Here is a 19,200-nt window from a genome sequence, read left to right as displayed (position 1 = left end):
TTAAAAACTGATTTATTATTCCTTTCTCACTTACATTTCGATCTAAGTGATCCCACGGATGTTCAATTAAATTCAAATCGGGACTTTGAGCAGGCTATGGTAGCAATTGAATATCATTTTCATTGAAATATTTCGTCGCTAGTTTACATTTATGTTTGGGATCGTTATCTTGCTGGACGATATAATCACCGTGAATGTTCATTTTTAGTATCGAATCTTGTAAATTCTGTTGCAAAACATTTACATATCCTGCTCCTGTTAATATCCCGTCTATAAAGTGTAAATTGCCAAGACCATTTGCAGGAAAACAACCCCAAACGCATACTGATCCCCTGTCACTGTTGATTTAAAGCATTCACCTTGCTTTCTCCACACATATTTGCTTCTACTACAACATCGAAGTTCAAATTTTGATTCGTCACTGAATATAACCTTCTTCCAGAAATCTGGTGATTTATTTTTAAACTGTTTCGCGAACGCTAAACGTTTTTTAGCATTAATTTTAGATACGAATGGTCGTTTTCTTGATATTCGTCCTGCGAATCCTGCTTCTTTTATGCGTGCACGAATTTGTGTTTCTTGAATCGGTAGATTTAAATCAAATTTCAACTGTTTGGTCGAAATAAAGGGGTTTTTCTTCACTTCTCGTACGAGGACGTCCAGATTTTGATTGATTTTCTGCAGTTCCATTCTGTTCTAATCTATGTACTATTTTCCTTACACCTTCCGCAGAAATGTTGAAATCAACAGCAATTTTTCTTAAAGAATCTCCTCTTATTCTCCTGTTAAATATTTGTGACATTTCTGCAGGTGTGAGTTGTCTAGTTTTAGGCACTATAAAGCAATGTTTATAATTTAAAGTGGTATTATATGTAGGATATTGTTCAACATTGAGAAAGCAACAAATAAATCATTAATTGACACCTATTGTACAAATATATTATAACAAAATAAGCGCGAAATTGCGTGTCAACTTACTTTCCGCGTGAGCCTTTTATGCAAACTTAAAACTATACGTCCGTTATTTACAGTTTCCTGAACTAAACTGAACAGTGAGCTAGTAGAAGTAAACAATAAGTGATAATTAACTTCAGTGCCTGGGAAAAAAATGTAAACACTTGGCCTTTCGTCAGAAATACATACTTCCGAAACATGTCAACATACATTCCGCGGCGACTGTACCTCTTGACTCCCTGACCCTCAGACTCCCCTTCAGGAGTCAAAATAAAAAAACGCCAAAAAGGTACAAAATGGTTCTCTTTTTCAATGTACAAACATGAAGCACCGTCGACATTAGCATTACCCAGTGTGCACCACGAAGAGGTTGCTCGATCGGATTGTGCACACCATGTGACCCTGAAAAGGGCCGTTTTTATGGTTCTCTCTATTCGGCCATAAGAATTTCAACATTCATATTGTCTTGATGCCCTCTATTAGCGGCATCTCTTGTCGTATTTAGAAGATTGCCATCCGAATATTTGGCATGCCTTTGATGACGAGCAAATCCTAAAAACCTTAAAACACTTGCAATATGTGCGCATGTACCCAATGTTTTGACACCAGATTGATAGGTGCAGTAGTAACCATTTATTACTTCCTCTTCCAGTTCCAGTTCATTTTCGCGAATGTGAGAAATAAGAACTTGATGTTTGGTACAATTCCGAAATTGTGAATAAACTTTTAGTCTTCTGAGGCTGTTATCTACTAACGAAGTGTCAATCTATAATTCATCGTCATCATCTTTTTGCAGCAGAGGGTCAGGGGGTCAAGGGGTAATACTTAAGGGCCCACAGTACTACTATTGAGTTTTAAGGGGTCAAATAAAAGGACAGTTTTAAAATCGCGAAACAGTTTAAAAATAAATCACCAGAATTCTGGAAGAAGGTTATATTCAGTGACGAATCAAAATTTGAACTTCGATGTTGTAGTAGAAGCAAATATGTGTGGAGAAAGCAAGGTGAATGCTTTAAATCAACAGTGACAGGGGATGAGTATGCGTTTGGGGTTGTTTTTCTGCAAATGGTGATAGCAATTTACACTTTATAGACGGGATATTAACAGGAGCAGGATATGTAAATGTTTTGCAACAGAATTTACAAGATTCGATACTAAAAATGAACATTCACGGTGATTATATCGTCCAGCAAGATAACGATCCCAAACATAAATGTAAACTAGCGACGAAATATTTCAATGAAAATGTTATTCAATTGTTACCATAGCCTGCTCAAAGTCCCGATTTGAATTTAATTGAACATCTGTGGGATCACTTATATCGAAATGTAAGTGAGAAATTTCGGAATAATAAATCAGTTTTTAAACAAGCACTACCGAGTGCTTGGAACAGTATCGATGAAAATGTTATAAATAAATTGTTTGCAAGTATGCCTAGAAGACTTAAAGAGGTCGTAAGAAACAAAGGGTATCAAACTTCATATTAATTATGTTGTTTTATTGTTAAGTATACACTCAATTACGAATCTTTCAATGCTGTCAATATACTTTCCGCAATCGATAAAAAAGTTATTTAATTTTTTCTGTCATTATTATAAACTTTATGTCCTCTTTGGTGGTCTAGGGGTAGTATTTAAGGGTCCACAGTACTACTATTGAGTTTTAAGGGGTCAAATAAATGGACAGTGTACAACAGTGCTTCTTACACTCAGATATGCTCAAACGTGGTAGTCTAGAATAAGACACACTATTATTGACTTTTGATCCCCTGTATTTCGGAAACTGTTCAAGTTATGAGCTTGGGCCTATTGGAACTTTTCATCAAGACATAATGAACTACATCATATCAAAATTTCAGCTAATTTAACCGGGGGCCATTTTCCATAAGATCTGTAAGGGGTCCCATGAAATTTTGAATGTTTTTCGAGGGTTTTTTTTGGAGTCTACGAGCAGCTTTAGCGAGAAAAAGAAAATTCTGAGCGAATTTCAAAGAAATTGTATTCCTTCGCGATAATGCTAGGCCGCACACAGGAGGAACAATAGTCGAGGAAATGAAAAATTTTAATTAGGGACTTGTACCACCACTTTCCCCTGTATCGAATAATTAACACTTATTCTGATTGTTGCAAGATTTTTGAACTCCTTGCCATAGAATGACGAGTCTGACTCGTTACAAATTCCTGATGTCAACTTTACACTGTTGGAGTATTTAGTGCACAGGAATCTATGCCACAAATAATTGTCTATATTTCGAATACAATATCGACACACTTGGCTAATAATACTCGACTAATGGCGGTCTTTACACGCGTGTAGTTAAAGACAGAGTGGGCCTCGCCCATACATGCCTCCGTCGGAATACAAAACAAATAAAACATACGTACATTCCGACGTGAGATGTCGCGATTTCGGTGCTAATTCATCGATAAACTTGTTTTCTATACAGGGTGTTCGGCCACCTCTAGCAAAAATTTTAATGAGCGCTAGTAGAGGCCAAAATAAGACGAAAATCAAGAATACTAATTTGTTGATGGAAGCTTCGTTAAAAAGTTATTAACAATTAAATTCAAAAATTTCAAATCGTTCTGGAGAAATTATTTTCGGTTGCGGGGGTCAACTACAATCATTTTTGGTGAGTACACATACCTCCGAAATCCTATCTACTTTCGAGAAAAAAAATCGAGTAGGTGCTGAAATTTTTCGGCGAAAAAAAATTTTTCAAATCGTTTTAAAAAAATTATTTTCGGTTGCGGGGATCAATTACAATCATTTTTTATCATTACACATACCTCCGAAATCGTACGCACTTTCGAGAAAAAAATTCCTTACTGAAAATCCAATTAGGTGCCTAAATTTTTCAACGGAGAAAAAAAATTGCAAATCGTTGTGGAAAAATTATTTTCGGTTGCGGGGGTCAATTACAATCAGTTTTTGTCATTAGACATACCCACGAAATCCTGCCCACTTTCGAGAAAAAAAATAGAGAAGGTGTGAAATTATTCGAGAAAATTAAAAAATTGCAAATCGTTGAGGAAAAATTATTTTCGGTCGTAGGGTTCAATTACAGTCATTTTTGGTGAATAGACATACCCCCGAAATCTTGCGCATTTTCGAGAAAAAAATTCAGTAAGAGCGGCACTTTAAACGTTAATAACTTTTTAACGAAGCTTCCACCAACAAATTAGTATTCTTGATTTTCGTCTTATTTTGGCCTCTACTATCGCTCATTAAAATTTTTGCTAGAGGTGGCCGAACACCCTGTATAATATCCAACATACACAATCATGAGGCTGCTCACTGGTCATCAAGTCTTACATATTAAAATCAATACACTATTATATTCGCGAGGTATTCGTAAAACAAATCCAAACTTTTCCATGGCCATTCCTTGCACGAATAAATTTAAATAAAATTGTACAGTATACGTTTGAAAAATTATTTGGAATTAAATCGTAGGTCAAGTCAATTAACGGGCAAAAATTTCGACAATAACGAACCAGCGTTTTTTAATTCAAAATCCATGAAATGTTTTGAATATTGAATCAGTAATTGGAAGACGGGAGAAAGTCATAGAAAACGATGATTTTGAAAATATACTTGAGTTACTTATGAGATGGTCTAATAGAAAAATGTGCTCTTACCTGATCGCAGGTTCTTTTGTTGGCCCCGGGAAGCATATTTTAGCCAGTATATGTGTAGTTTCGTTCAAGCTGGTCTCGTTGTGGAACACTTCTAAGCAGTACTCGTCGTGGAAAGCTATCGAAGATAGTTTAGACCATACCAAGTATCCTTTTGGTGTCAGACCGAGTATTTCGATGCCATCGATCTTGTACATCCCAAACTCGCACTTCAACGCGGACCATATTCCGGTTCCTTGTAAACAAAAACGCGAACACGAGGACGTATATTATTAAAAACGAAGAAAAGGAAACGTAAGGTAGTCAAACGTGATAAATTCAACGAATTCAAAGCACGATAATGGATTGTAATATATTTTTGAAATGAAATTTAATTTCACCGTTGGATGGACCTTATTTTTCAATCATCGAGTGTTTTATGCAACCTACAATTGTGCCACTGTATGAAAAAAATGGTGTGTGCAAATATTTAGTACAAATTGGACACTGGGAAAAGATGATTCATCTTGGGGCACAATGGGAGATTCTAGAGTCCAAAATAAGACGAAAATCAAGATTATCAATTTGTCGATTGAGACTTCGTTAAAAAGTTATTAACAAAATTATTAATAAAATTTGTCCACCTACACGAATTTCTTTCTCACAAGTGCGTAGGATTTTGAGGATATGTCTCTCTATCAAAAATGCTTGTAATTGACCCCTGCAACTAAAAATAATTTTTCAAAGACGATTCGAAATTCTTTTTTTTATCAAAAATTTTCAGCAATTACTCGAATTTTTTTCTCGAAACTACGTAGGATTTCGGGGGTATGTCTTTTGACCAAAAATGTTTGTAATTGACCCATGCAACTAAAAATATTTTTGTTTTTAGAATGATTTAAAATTTTTTTTTGCCGAATTTAGGCATCTACCCCCTATGAATTTTTCTTAAAAATTTGTTTTTCATTTTGAATAGGTTTGTTTGACGCTGTACAGAAATGTTGTTTAATACTTTTTTATAGGTATCCATGAGCTCTACCTCACCACTAAATCTTAATTAAATCCATTGACTATTGTAGGAGTTATGGCAGTTTCAAAATTGGTCCACTTTTATGCAGTTTTTCTAACTTTACGGTGTTAAGGAACAACTTTTCCAATATTCTCAGAATTTCTACATGATCTTGACTAAAATACGCGTTGTTTGCATTTTGAAAAATTAAAATCGTCCAATCCATTCAGGAGTTATGACTTTTTAAACATACGCATGAAACTTAAGAGGATTTGGTGTGAAATTTCATTAATGATCAGACATTGTATTTTCGGTAAAGAATTTTTTTCTCGAAAGTGCGTAGGAATTCGGGGGTATGTCTATTCACCGTTTCATTATTATTTTTATAAATTTTGAAATATTGCCTCCTCGGTGGTTAATCCGATAGATAAATAATCAGGATTAGCGATTTTCAACCTGTTTTATTTCACAGCTGAATTCCTACAACACACCGGAAAATATACTGAATTCTTTTATCGATGGCTGACAAGAAAAGTATACAGGGTGTTCGGTCACCCCAGAGAAAAATTTTAATGTGAGATTCTAGAGGCCAGAATAAGACGAAAATCAAGAATACCAATTTGTTGATCGAGGTTTCGTTGAAAAGTTATTAACAAAATTATTGTTAAAAATTATTAATAAAATTTGTCCACCTACACGAATTTTTTCCTCGAAAGTGATTAAGATTTCGGGGGTACGTCTATTCACCAAAAATTATTGTAAATGATCCCTCCAGCTAAAAATAATTTTTCCAGAACAATTTGAAATTTTTTTCGCCGAAAAATTTCAGCAGTCGATTTTTCTGAAAAATTCGTTTTTAATTTTTAGTAATTTTGTTTGACACCCTATAGAAAAGTTGTCTAACACTTTTTTGTAGATACTCATGAGCTCTAATTCAGAAAAAAGTTTCGTTGAAATATATTCACTATTGTAGGAGTTATAGCTAATTGAAAATTAGACTACTTTCATGGGGTTTTTCTAACTTTACGGTGTTGAGGAACAACTTTTCCAATATTCTTAGAATTTCTACATATTCTTGACTAAAATACGCGTTGTTTCCATTTTGAAAAATTACAATCCTTCAATCCGTTCAAAAGTTATGACGTTTTAAAGATTCGCATGAAATTTTGGAGTGACATTTCTGACCAGAAATCATATTTTCGATAATGAATTTTTTTTCTCGTAAATGGTTAGGATTTTGAGGGTATGTCTATCGACCAAAAATGTTTGTAATTGACCCCTGCAACAGAAAATTATTTTTCCAGAATGATTTGAAACTTTTTAATTTAATTTTTTAATAACTTTTTAACGAAGCCTCAATCAAGAAATTGATATTCTTGATTTTCGTCTTGTTTTGGCCTCTAGAATCTTCCATTAAAATCGTCCAATAATATTTTTTTTCTATATTCTCATGGAGCGTAAAAAGGCGAAAATTTATCAATATAAAAAACTGTATAGAAACTGGATTAAAACGGAAAAAAACGTATTTTCTTCATACAATGAACTTTTTTTTCATACTGTAGCACAGTTTTAGGGGGCATCCCAAAAAAAGCAAAACAAAATTTTCTCCAACCATAACTAAGGTCCACCCCATATCGCAGTATAACTATTTACAACGAACATTAAAAAATTGCCACGAAAAAATTCAAGTCGCTAATTGTATTCATTGATTAAATTAAAAAATTTATCGGCAATACAATTCAATTTGGAAAAGTTACGTTTACCTAGTCGCGATAAAATCGAATTTCTTATCATGAAACTAACCTGTGTCGTTCCATGTCTCGTTCGTGAGTCTCGAAACTGTCTGGTAAAAAATTGACGGGGAATCGGACGCGGCGATTTTGGAACAATTCGTCAAAGTTTTGGTGAATCCTTCGTTCTCTGGACAACACTTCTTCACGCATGAATGGCTCTGGCACGCTCTCGAGCTTCTGCAAACGCGAACCACGAGTTGCCGTTTCCTCCTTGAATTCTTCGTCAAATCCACGCAGCTATTCTCAGCGGTTATATTGAACCACTCGTTGGATTTGTCGTCCAACGACGGCAATTTCACCTGCAAATTTGCTCCATTGAGTTTGAGAATTTACGGATAAATTATTACTAGACTGCGGATGTTTATGCATTTTTGTGAAATTTGAATCCTCAAAAAACTACAGAATGCATTTAATATGCAAAAATGTAAGAAATACTTAAAGTAAGATACGAATTATTATATTTAAAGGTTGAGACAGCCCTCCGCGAAGCTTCCGTTTCATTAATTCTATTAATAAAAATGTGAATTTCCATAAAGATCCGCAGTCTAATTATTACGGATTAGAATTCACGACTGTACAGAGAAACTGTATTAGAAAATAAGTGTTTATACATTTTCATGCCACTTGTATTGCACTATAATGGTGATTCGCTATAAATGAAAAGAAACTTGTTTTCCTAGGAATTCTTTGCATTTATTTTTACGAAATATTGTTTATTTCGACTGCATTACTTTTATTTACCAAAGAGATTTAAAAATTTTTTTTTAATATTAACAAGCTAGTCTTATTAATAAACTAATAGAGGTATAAATAATATAAACAGTAGGTAAATTAACTTAACCTCGATGATCAAACAAGAATCGATATTTTCGACGTCGCCAAGTTGATAAACCCTAAAATATCTCAATGTAAATGGCTCAATTCATAAGAAACAAATTTTATAATATATAAATTATTAATATAAAATAATATAAATTATATAATACGAGTGGAAGTAACTGTATATAAAATTATAAGATACTACAGTGAGTGTAAAAAGTATTCGTACTGTCATGCCGTAGGCCCCCATAGAAAATAAGTATTACTCATAGTGATAAGGTTAGTCATAAGCGATACTCTAAGAAGATGACGAACTTGTTGACTCCTTTACGGTGTAAAAACAAATGCGTCATACACCCAGAACTAACCCGGCTGTACCTAAACCAAAAATTATAAAAGCGTACCGCTCCTGGCCCTCCGGGCTCATTTTCACGTTTCATCTTGTAAAGAGTGCATCAGTGTTCAGTCTCCGAATAAACCTTAGAGTATATCCTGATACCTTTGTCCGAGTGCTTGAACCTTTCCCAATCTAAAATCAACCTAATATTGTGACGCCGCAAATATTTGAACGAGACTGCAGCTTACGGCATAACAGTACACTAGTCAATTTGAACAAAAACTTTGCAGAACTTTGTTTATTACAAAAGTATGTTAACAAAAACATGCATACATATTTTTAGAAATCTCTGGAACAAATGTCATTAACAACAAATTATTTATTTATATTTATTATGAAAATATTAACAAATTTCCAGAAATTGGCGTGAAATATACGTGTAATAAGTATTCGTACACTTCTAATTTTACAACAAAAACTGTAAATTTTAGTACATAAACGTAACAAAAATCAGTCTATTTGCTATTTTAGTATCTAGTGGGATTTCCTTTAGATTGTATAATCGCTACAAGCCTTTGCGGCATTGAATTTACTAAATTTTTGGTTACAGTACTAGAAATTTTGTTCCATTCCTCTAAAAGTGCATTTTTTAAATCTTGTTTCGAAGAAATGTGATGGGCTCGAATTTTTTCTTCAAGATGACACCATAAGTGCTCTATCACATTTACGTCTGGAGACTGTGGAGGGATTTTTAATTGCTGCGGCACATTATATAGGATCCACTGACGTGTATTAGAAGCATTATGCTTTGAATCATTATCTTGCAAAAATATATAATTGCCCTGTAACTGCATTTTATTTGCACTAACCTGAAGATGCTCTTTTAGAATATCGATGTACATTTTGTGATCCATGATACCATCGATAAAATGGAGGGATCCAACCCCGCTCGCACTCATAGAGCCTAACTGCTAAACTGTGACTGTTCCTCCTCCATGCTTTACGGTCGCCTTCAAATTTCTTTTTTCGTACTCGGTATTTTTTTTCCGCCATAGTGTACATCGTCCATCTGACCCAAATATGTTAAATTTACTCTCATCGGTAAATATAATACGGTTCCAGTGCTCCATAGGAACATTAACGTACTCTTTCGCGAATTGCACGCGTTTCTTTCTATTAATTTCATTTACGAAATATTTCTTACGAGCTACTCTGCCGTGATATCCTCTATCCCGTAAAAAATTACGCACTGTGCTACTGCATACATTAATATTCAGATCATTATTAAGTTCAGCTGTGATTTTCACCGCACTTATCTTTGGATTTTCGATTATCTTTATTTTTCGAATTATCCATCGGCCGGTATACTCATTTATTATTCGTTTACGTCCGTTTCTTGGATTATTTTTTACAGTTTTTCGATCGCCATATCTGTGAATGATTCCTTGAATCGTGGACCTCGGTCTATTTAAAACTTTAGAAATTTCACTCAGTGTTTTACACTTATTATGTAAATTTATAACAATTTTCCTTTCTTCTTCAGAGGTTTCCTTGCGTTTTCGTCCCATTTTACTGATAATTTCGTTGATAATATTTGAATTCAGGATACTACCTATACCGACAGCGTCTCCAGACATACTGATGCTAAGTATGTTTACATACGAGGGCGGTCCGATAAGTACTTAGCCTACAAAAGAAAAACAAAAATTTTGGAAAAGTGGCGATTTATTTTTCTACATAGTCTCCTATCAGCTCGATACACTTGACCCAGCGATGCTCCAACTTCTTTAACCCGTCTGAAAAATACGTTTTCTGGAGGTCTGCAAAGTAGGCCTCCGTGGCGGCGATAACCTCCTCATTCGACTCAAATTTCTGCCCGGCAAGTCACTTTTTCAAGTTTGGAAACAAAAAGAAGTCGCACAGGGCCAAATCTGGAGAATACGGCGGATGAGGCAGCAGTTCGTAGCCTAATTCGACCAATTTGGCCTTGGCGACAGCGGAGGTGTGAGCCAGTGCGTTGTCATGGTGGAAGAGCACTTTTTTCTTCACCAAATGGGGCCGTTTTTCCTGCAATTCGGCGTCGAATCGGCCCAATAATCCGGCATAGTAGAGCCCTGTGATCGTTTTGCCCTTGTCCAGGTAGTCGATGTAGATCACACCTTTTGAATCCCAAAAAACGGTGGCCATTACCTTTCCGGCCGATAGGACAGTCTTCGCCTTCTTCGGAGCACGTTCGCCGGGTGAAGTCCACTGTTTCGACTGTTCCTTGGTCTCTGGTGTGTACCACTGGATCCATGTTTCATCGACGGTCACGAAACGACGCAGGAACTCCTTCGGATTGCGCCTAAACAGCATCAAACACTGCTCTGAAGTGGTCTCACGGTTGCGCTTGTTGTCCGGAGTAAGCAAACGCGGCACCCATCGCGCCGACAGCTTTCTCATGCCCAATATTTCATGCAGGATATGACCCACGCGGTCTTTTGAGATGCCTACTGTCTCAGCTATCTCGCGCACCTTCAATCGTCGGTCTGCCAATACGAGATCGTGAATTTTTTTCACGTTATCCTCCGTGGTAGCCGTTTTCGGGGCACCTGGACGTGGCTCTTCAAAAACTGACGTGCGACCACGTTGAAACTCGTCAAACCAATTTTTGACGATCGCCATCGAAGGAGAAGAGTCACCGTACACAGCATCCAAGCGCTCTTTGATTTCGCTGCGCGATTTCCCTTCCAAAAACAAGAATCGAATCACCGACCGATATTGCTCTTTTTCCATTTTTCTAATATACACGGACACACCCGCTTCCACACGCGGTCAAAACAAAACTACGAGTCCGATTCGGCTGAAATTTTGACAGTAACTGTCTACAAGAATGTACTATACGATAGTAAATTTCTCTTGCCATCGTGGCGACCATCGGGTGGTGAGGCTAAGTACTTATCGGACCGCCCTCGTATCATGGATTATCTTGTAATCGTTCCATGTGGAATGTTACGAATCAAAGACTGTACGAATACTTATTACGCGTATATTTTAGGTCAATTTCTGGAAATTTGTTAATATTTTCATGATAAATATAAATAAATAATTTGTTATTAATGACATTTGTTCCAGAGATTTCTAAGAATATGTATGCATGTTTTTGTTAACATACTTTTGTAATAAACAAAGTTCTGCAAAGGTTTTGTTCAAATTGACCAGTGTACGAATACTTTTTACATTCACTGTATGTCGAATATCTTTCGCAGACAAAATCTTAGTAAATTTATATAGTATCCTAATTATTAAAAAGATGGTCCTTATTTTTCAATTTTCTTCTTTACACATCTTCCAAGAATTATGACACTCGATGAGGAAATGATTCCTTACTTTTTAGAGTGATTCTATAACGAAAACATTTATTTTCACGTAGTTACAATAGTCCAAAGATTGACAACGTTTCGAGGAAATGTCCTAAAGCAGGACTCCTGATGCTTATAGTAATCTTAGTACTGCTCGTGAACGAGACAATAAACAACAATAAACATCGATAAACACAATGCTGTAAATGCTGTAAACAGCCAATTTCAAGAATTACTTTCAGAAATGTAATTTCTCGTATAGGTGTTAAATAGTTTAATAAAGAGAGATTTTTGTATTAAAAAGTGAAATATTTACGGTTGAGAAAGTAAAGAGGCGAATCGATAAATTCGTCATGGCTTTTAGAGTCAGCATCTTCTATAGTAGATATTACATCTCAATTAAATGAATTGAATTTGAAACTCCAAAGCAAGGATAAAGTAATACATAAGGCTTTCTCACAGATCAAAGCAATTGAAACGAAAATCAAGTTATTAAAAACTAACATAATAGAGAAGAAAGTACAAGATTTGTCGCTTTTGCAAACTGATATTTAAAAAGGAAGACTCTTTAGCAAAAATTTAGAGAAAACAATCGTATCGTTACGAAATGAGTTTCAGACTTGCAAGGGGAATTTGAAAGAAATGAAACTTTTCCAAGATAACAATTTACAATTTGAATTAATTAATTCACAAACAAATGATATTATTGAACAATTCTTTTCTATCGATAAAGAAAAGATCTATGCTAGCCTCTCCCAATATACAAGGTTTCTCTTTTTAAAAAAATCAGTAGCCGAAATGATAACTGTGTTTGCATTGAATCGGTTCTACTAACATTGATATTGATTTTTTAGAATTATTTTCAGTTTAAATAACACTTTAGTAAATTCTCTTATTTAAAATTTACTTTTGTGCCTGTGCATTGAGAAAAGAGAATTCATTTCTGTTATATTAACTTTCTATTATACAACAGGGTTCAAAATGGCGACCTTGAACATGGATACATAGTCTAAATCGTTGCAATACTGATGACTCTACCTGGCAAATTTCATTTGTATCTATTACAGAGCAAGCTCTTCTTATACGTTCTTGCATGTCAAGTTTGGTCGTTGGTTTTTCGCGGTACACATTTGCCTTTAATTTTCCCCACAAATAAAAATCGAGAAGTGTCAGGTCTGGGGGTCGTGCCCGCCATTTGTTACTTCCCGATCGACCTGACACCTCTCGATTCAAGGTCGCCATTTTGAACACTTGTAGAAGCAGTATCGAAGTATCCAAGTGTTCGAAGAGTGCTTTGAGACAATTTATTTTCTATTGCAGTTGACCTTGAGTGACCTCGATAATAGGTCATTGTATTCGCCTTGAAACACTCTATCAGAATGTAAGTAAAAAACCATACTATTCCATTTAAAAAAACAGAGTTGACCTTCATATCTCCTTGACGCCTTTAACTACAGAAAAATTGGTAACACCAGACTATGAGCCCCCCGATACCAAGTAAGTTTGATCTAATGCATTTTCTCCAATCTTCAAAAACAAGCGAGTTATTCAGGTGACCTGTTTTTAAAATGCCCCACCCTGTATAAAGCATCGTTGTTCTAAATAAAAGTTTGAATGCGAAGGAACTTCATTTATTTTCAATCTTTGCAGTAGCTTTTTCTTTTCATAGTCTATTTCGGCGTAACTAAAGGCGATAACCCTTCATGCGACCGCCTTGTAAACTTTATTATCCCAACGTGGCCCGTATCACTATAAACTTGCCAACCTCTGGCCTGGAAGATTCGGTTCCGGTGACCAAGCGAGTGCTGGTCGAAAGCATTTCCTAGAAACTGGAGCCTTTTATAACGTGCAATAATTTAAAAATGCAAAGAATTCGAATCTACCTTCAAAATCAATTTATATAAAGAATTCTTTTTTTTTGTAAATAGTATTTGTTAAGATTGTTCACTAGATTTCAGATTTGTATAATTTACTTTAATAATGAACTCTGGGCACTTACAAATGGTATGTTGTTGCTGTCTGATTTTCAATTTTTTAGATCACTTACTTTTTATTACATTTTTCGCATTTTATTAATATCTATTCATTAATTTTTCTATATTTTTAATAACAATTCTGTCTCGAACGAGCACTGATATTTCATCACTTTTAAAAGCCATGATTTCTCTTTGATTTCCAAACACAAACTGCGAATTAACAACAAATAGTATTAAAGTCTATTTATATATATATCTATGCCATTGTAGCATTAGGAATGTAGAAATGATTATTTTCGAATGATAAATTCATAAAATATCTAAGCAAACATGTTGTTTTTATGTACGATAAATTAGTACACAATATACATTACATTAACGAGCTAGTTGTTCGAGTCACTGTAAATCTAAGAACGTATTTCGTAGATCTGCCGGTTAAAGCGTTTCTCTATGTTGACGATCTTTCAATTCTATGCAAAGGAAGACATCCTGAAACAATCCAGCGCACACTACAAACGACGCTAAATAAACTGTATGAGTGGTCGAAAGTGTCCGGTTTTAAATTCTCAAATTCCAAAACAGCAGTAATAACCTTCTCCAAACAGCGTGATCCGCCAGAAATTAAACTCTATCTAGGAAACACTGAAATTCAACAAGTTAACACTACTAAAATCCTCGGGTTAACCTTTGACACCAGAATAACATGGAAAGCTCACATAATGAACCTCAAAAATGACTGCACCAAACGTTTAAACTTTCTGAAGGTTCTTGCAGCCAATAATTGGGGTGCTGACGAAGAAATTCTAATGAAGACATACAAAGCTACCATTAGATCAAAATTAGATTATGGCGCAATTATATATTGCTCGGCAAAACAATCTGTTCTTAAGAAACTTGATGCAATTCACCATGCAGCACTAAGAATATCTGTTGGAGCGTACATAACGAGCCCTATCCTAAGTATATTAAAGGAAGCAAATGAACCTTCTCTCAGTTTCAGAAGAAAATTACTTAGCATTTCTTATGCCATAAAATCTGCTGCCTCTCCTACCAAGCCGGTTTATCAGAATGTCTTCTCAAATCGAAATTATGCCAAATTTTTACTGCGTGTAAGTGCTCCTAAAGTAGGTGCTCTCTATCACAAAATCCGGACTTATGAGAATGAATTAAATATCAAGTTAACCCACCCAAACCTTAGAAGATTACCTAAATATCCTCCTTGGACCTTGCCTCCTCTCAAAATTCGTAATGACCTAGAGATGTACAAAAAGTCGGAAACCAACCCAGATATCTTTTTATCTCTAGCCAACGAGCTTATTAATGAGTATGATGGCTACCTACATATATATACCGACGGATCAAAATTTAATTCAGGAACGGGTTATGCAATTTTCACTTCTTCTTCCACCCTCAAGATCAAACTACCAACTTTCGCATCAGGATACACAGCAGAATTGTTAGCAATCGGGAGAGCAGTCCAATTCGCTTATGAGGCACCGAATAAAAAAATAGCCATCTTTACAGGTTCAAAAAGTGTCTTAAGCGCGATTCAAAACTGGTCACACACGGATGATAACGTGGTGTATGTAATAGAAACCTATGCCGAAACAGTCAAACAGAGCAAAGAAATGGTATTCGTATGGATTCCATCACATGTTGGAATACAAGGTAACGACTCAGCTGATGCTGCAGCTAAGGAGGTGGCCACCAGTTCAACAGCAGAAATCCAAAATCTTTTTATCCTGGATGACCTTCTAAAAGAAATTAAAATGAACCTAGAAATGAAATGGAAAGAGGAATGGATATGTAAAGCTCCTTCTCATATGAAAAGATTTACTGTGAGTTTTTTTGATCACTCTACTGAAAAAAGGAAATTAATGACACCAAGAAGGGAACAAGTGATAATTACGCGCATAAGGATTGGACATTCTAGAATGACTCACTCTTACTTATTGTCAGGAGACCCTGCACCTATATGTGATGAGTGCTCTGAGAGAATGACAGTTGAACACCTCATAATAAGCTGTTCCAAATACAACAGGACCCGTATGCAACATAGTTTGGAACCTGAGCTCGAAGACAACTTCGTCGGTCATAAAATGCGGAGCGTACTCTCATTTCTTAGAGAAACTAGACTTTTTAATAAGCTATTATAAGTATTGTTAATTGTGCCGATGTCGCTAATAACCATGTAGTTGATGCGACGTTAAACCATTAAATAAAAAAAAAAAAAACGTATTTCGATTAGTAAATTGACAGTATTGACTGGAACAATTATTCGAGAACATTCCGCATTGTTAAATGGAACCGAATCGTCGAATATTTACGGTTAAAGATCTGGAACGAATTCGAACATTCCTTCGAGACTGCGAGAAGTTCGATGTCTTGAGAACTTTGAATTGTTTTGACGTCTCAAGGAATAGCTCAGGCCCCATAAAGTCTACGAATTCTTCGAAAGATCTGCTCTCTCGATATGCCGCGAGCTTCCGTAAAATCGAATATTGAAAAGAATTAATCCTGCATCAGACTTTGGCATTCAAGTCAAATTCATTCGACGTTAAGTAATAGAAGTGTATGAAATTAATTCTGAAATTATTAGTAAACATATTCCGAAAATTGTAGCGAAATAGTTGTGGTTTTTTCTATTCCTTTTGCAGGCGAATCTTTAAACACATTTACATTTTTAATAATTGGTCGCAATTAAATATTTACGATCTCAACAATTTCTACGGTAAAATTGTTAATTGAAAACTTACTTGAGACAGTTTATTACCAAATAAATTAATTCCATTATTATTTGTTTTCAACTAAATTTCTCGAGAAATAAGAAATGAAAATGATTATATATACATAGATAAATCAAACTTTTTCTTGAGGAACAACACTATGTACAAGTTGACGCTAAAAGTGTCAATGGAGGTATAAAATTTAGTGTCTGGTACACCATAAATTAGAATATCGATCTCAAAATGTTCACATTTGTCGGGAGAATACTATATCTTGTAAACTAAAAAGTATTATTGATAATATATTTCAGGATAATTGAAATCGATGCTGATATTTCCAATATATGTTACATAAACAGAGCTGAGGAAAATTTGAAATAATTTGATATAAGATAGTAAACATTGAAATATTTGCATAAATATTATTACTATATTGAAATATTTGCATAAACAGTATATTAATACTATTTGAAAATACTATTTCATTTAATGGTTAAATCATGAAAAAATATTATTTACTACTTGCAATCGAATTCAAATATAGAAAATAGTGAACTGAAAATAAGATATACAAATTTTAAAACTTCACTTGCTATCTTCTATTCGAATAAATATTTCTAAACGCAGACGTCTTATGTTATCGATAAAAGTACATGGTACTATAGAAAGTTAAAGGACATGAACCTCTCATTTGCAATACTATTAATTGCAATAACATTGTCTTAAATACTATCTTATGAAATATTACTATTTGATGAAATATTATTTTCCTATATTTTTATGAAATGCTCATTTCATAATACTATTTCCACATGTGACTGCAACACATGAGAAAATAAAAATATTTACATTCTATTTACTATTTTTCCACAGCCCTGTAAGTAAATAAAAATTTGTTATTTTCAAACTATTCTTTTACGAAGATCTTTCTTATGTAAGAAAGAAACTTATCTAAGAAAGATGTTATTCGTCGATCTCGCCATCGTTCTCCAGAATAGAGGTTTTTTGTAAAGAATACTCGAAGATTCGTGTATCGTGGAACGGTACCGGCATTATGTCTACAAAAACGTCCAAGTGACCGTGAAATTTCTTTAGCGTTTACCTGAGGACGAGCCCGGCTCCGAAGCCCATTATCGGGGCCATTCCACCTAACCTGTCTACACATAGTTCGTCGTCTATGTCATTATTTCGCAAACGTCGAAGGTGAATGATCGAAAAACGAAGTCCCGGAGATGGCGTCTATTGATGTCGAGATAACGAGCGGAACACCATATCCCGCGGAAATAGGATTTACCTGTTAACGGTACAAAAGATAGAGAGACGAGAGAACGCGACACAGTGCAAATGTCACCAGGGTTATCAGATTTGTCAAATACTGACAGAATAGCCTCGTAAATCACTGGCAGATCTCTTTTATTTCTTTTCGCGAAAATCCCCACAACAAGTTTACCATTTCTGACATTTATTTTTCTTTTCTCTTGCGTGGAATGCTCGTTGTCGGCCGTTCCCTTTAACATTCTTTTCTTCGCCGAACTTCGTAACGTAATTTCAATTTTTATTTTTTTATTCCCCCTTCTAAGATCGTACAGACAGTGGAGACTTCCCAATTATCCAAATATTGTGTTATTTCTAGTTCGTATCACGCCGCACGGAAATAATTGGTCTTCGGGCGCGGGAGGTTTTATATTGGTTTGCGGAAGACATTTAAAATTTGCATTAAACTTTTTTCTACTTCGTGTGGACAGATTCAAATTAAATTTCCATGACTTTTAATATGTATCACAGCGCCTGAAATATTCAACAAATTTTTTTGACATGTTGATGAATATTTATTACATTAAAATCTCTCCTTTCTGCGGCGTGCTCGACTGAAAAAGGTAAAAATGGTAATGACAAAAGTCCAAGCAGATTGGATACAAAAACGTCAAGGACCAAGAATTTAGACGATGTTCGCAGACGTCTAATAAACAATTTCCTTTTTAGGATATACAACTATACATATTTAGAAAAATTACGAAGTTTTCAATGCATATGTGTGATTATTATTTAAATATATTAGCTTGTTAAACGATATCAATTGTTTCTAACAATGTCGAGATACATATTTCTAATAATGAAATAAAAATTTAATAACTTCTTTAACCTTCCGTGAATTAATTTTATACCTAATCTACGCTGACAATGTACATACCACACACACACACATGTCCACAACCACATTTGGAAACAGTAAAATCACAATATCCGACGGTCTAAAAACAGCTAAAAAATCCGCTAAGAATACCTCAACAATATTCAAGCTGGGCTGAGAAAATATATTCACATAAACGAAAACAAATCTATTCGTGTCATATTCGTTTTACGAAAGGCAGCGTGCCTTCCTGTGAGACTACACAGCACCTCTATTTCTGAAAAAGAAACAGTGAACTATCTACATAGATGTTAGACGAAAGACTGACACGAAAAGATCATATTCGAGCGTAACTATTTCAAACAAAAAATTGAGGATCTTTACTAATTTCGCGGGGAAACTTAAAAATAGACTGCTCTTGTGCGATTCTAAAGTCAATACGGACCGAAGTACATTAAATACTTCGTTTAACTTATAGTCTGTCCTTGTGTAACTTC

At 34.9% G+C, this 19,200-nt stretch overlaps 1 protein-coding gene across 3 annotated transcripts in view; it reads right to left on the bottom strand.

Moving 5' to 3' along the window:
• Positions 1-19,200, bottom strand: part of LOC122403620 (G-protein coupled receptor Mth2) — a 141,210-nt gene that overhangs the window by 62,312 nt on the left and 59,698 nt on the right. For all 3 annotated transcript variants that reach the window (XM_043407236.1, XM_043407235.1, XM_043407238.1), the window contains 2 exons: positions 7,384-7,672; positions 4,596-4,827 (listed from right to left, as the gene is read on the bottom strand). In XM_043407236.1, the coding sequence (XP_043263171.1) occupies positions 4,596-4,827; positions 7,384-7,672 (521 nt within the window). The remainder of the gene's footprint in view (positions 1-4,595; positions 4,828-7,383; positions 7,673-19,200) is intronic.

Source organism: Colletes gigas, unplaced genomic scaffold (assembly GCF_013123115.1).
Source record: "Colletes gigas isolate AHSC1104 unplaced genomic scaffold, ASM1312311v1 Colletes_gigas_Sc00064, whole genome shotgun sequence".
NCBI lineage: Eukaryota > Metazoa > Arthropoda > Insecta > Hymenoptera > Colletidae > Colletes > Colletes gigas.
The sequence above is the reverse complement of the archived record's forward strand: the minus strand, read 5'-3'. Positions and strand labels throughout refer to the sequence as shown.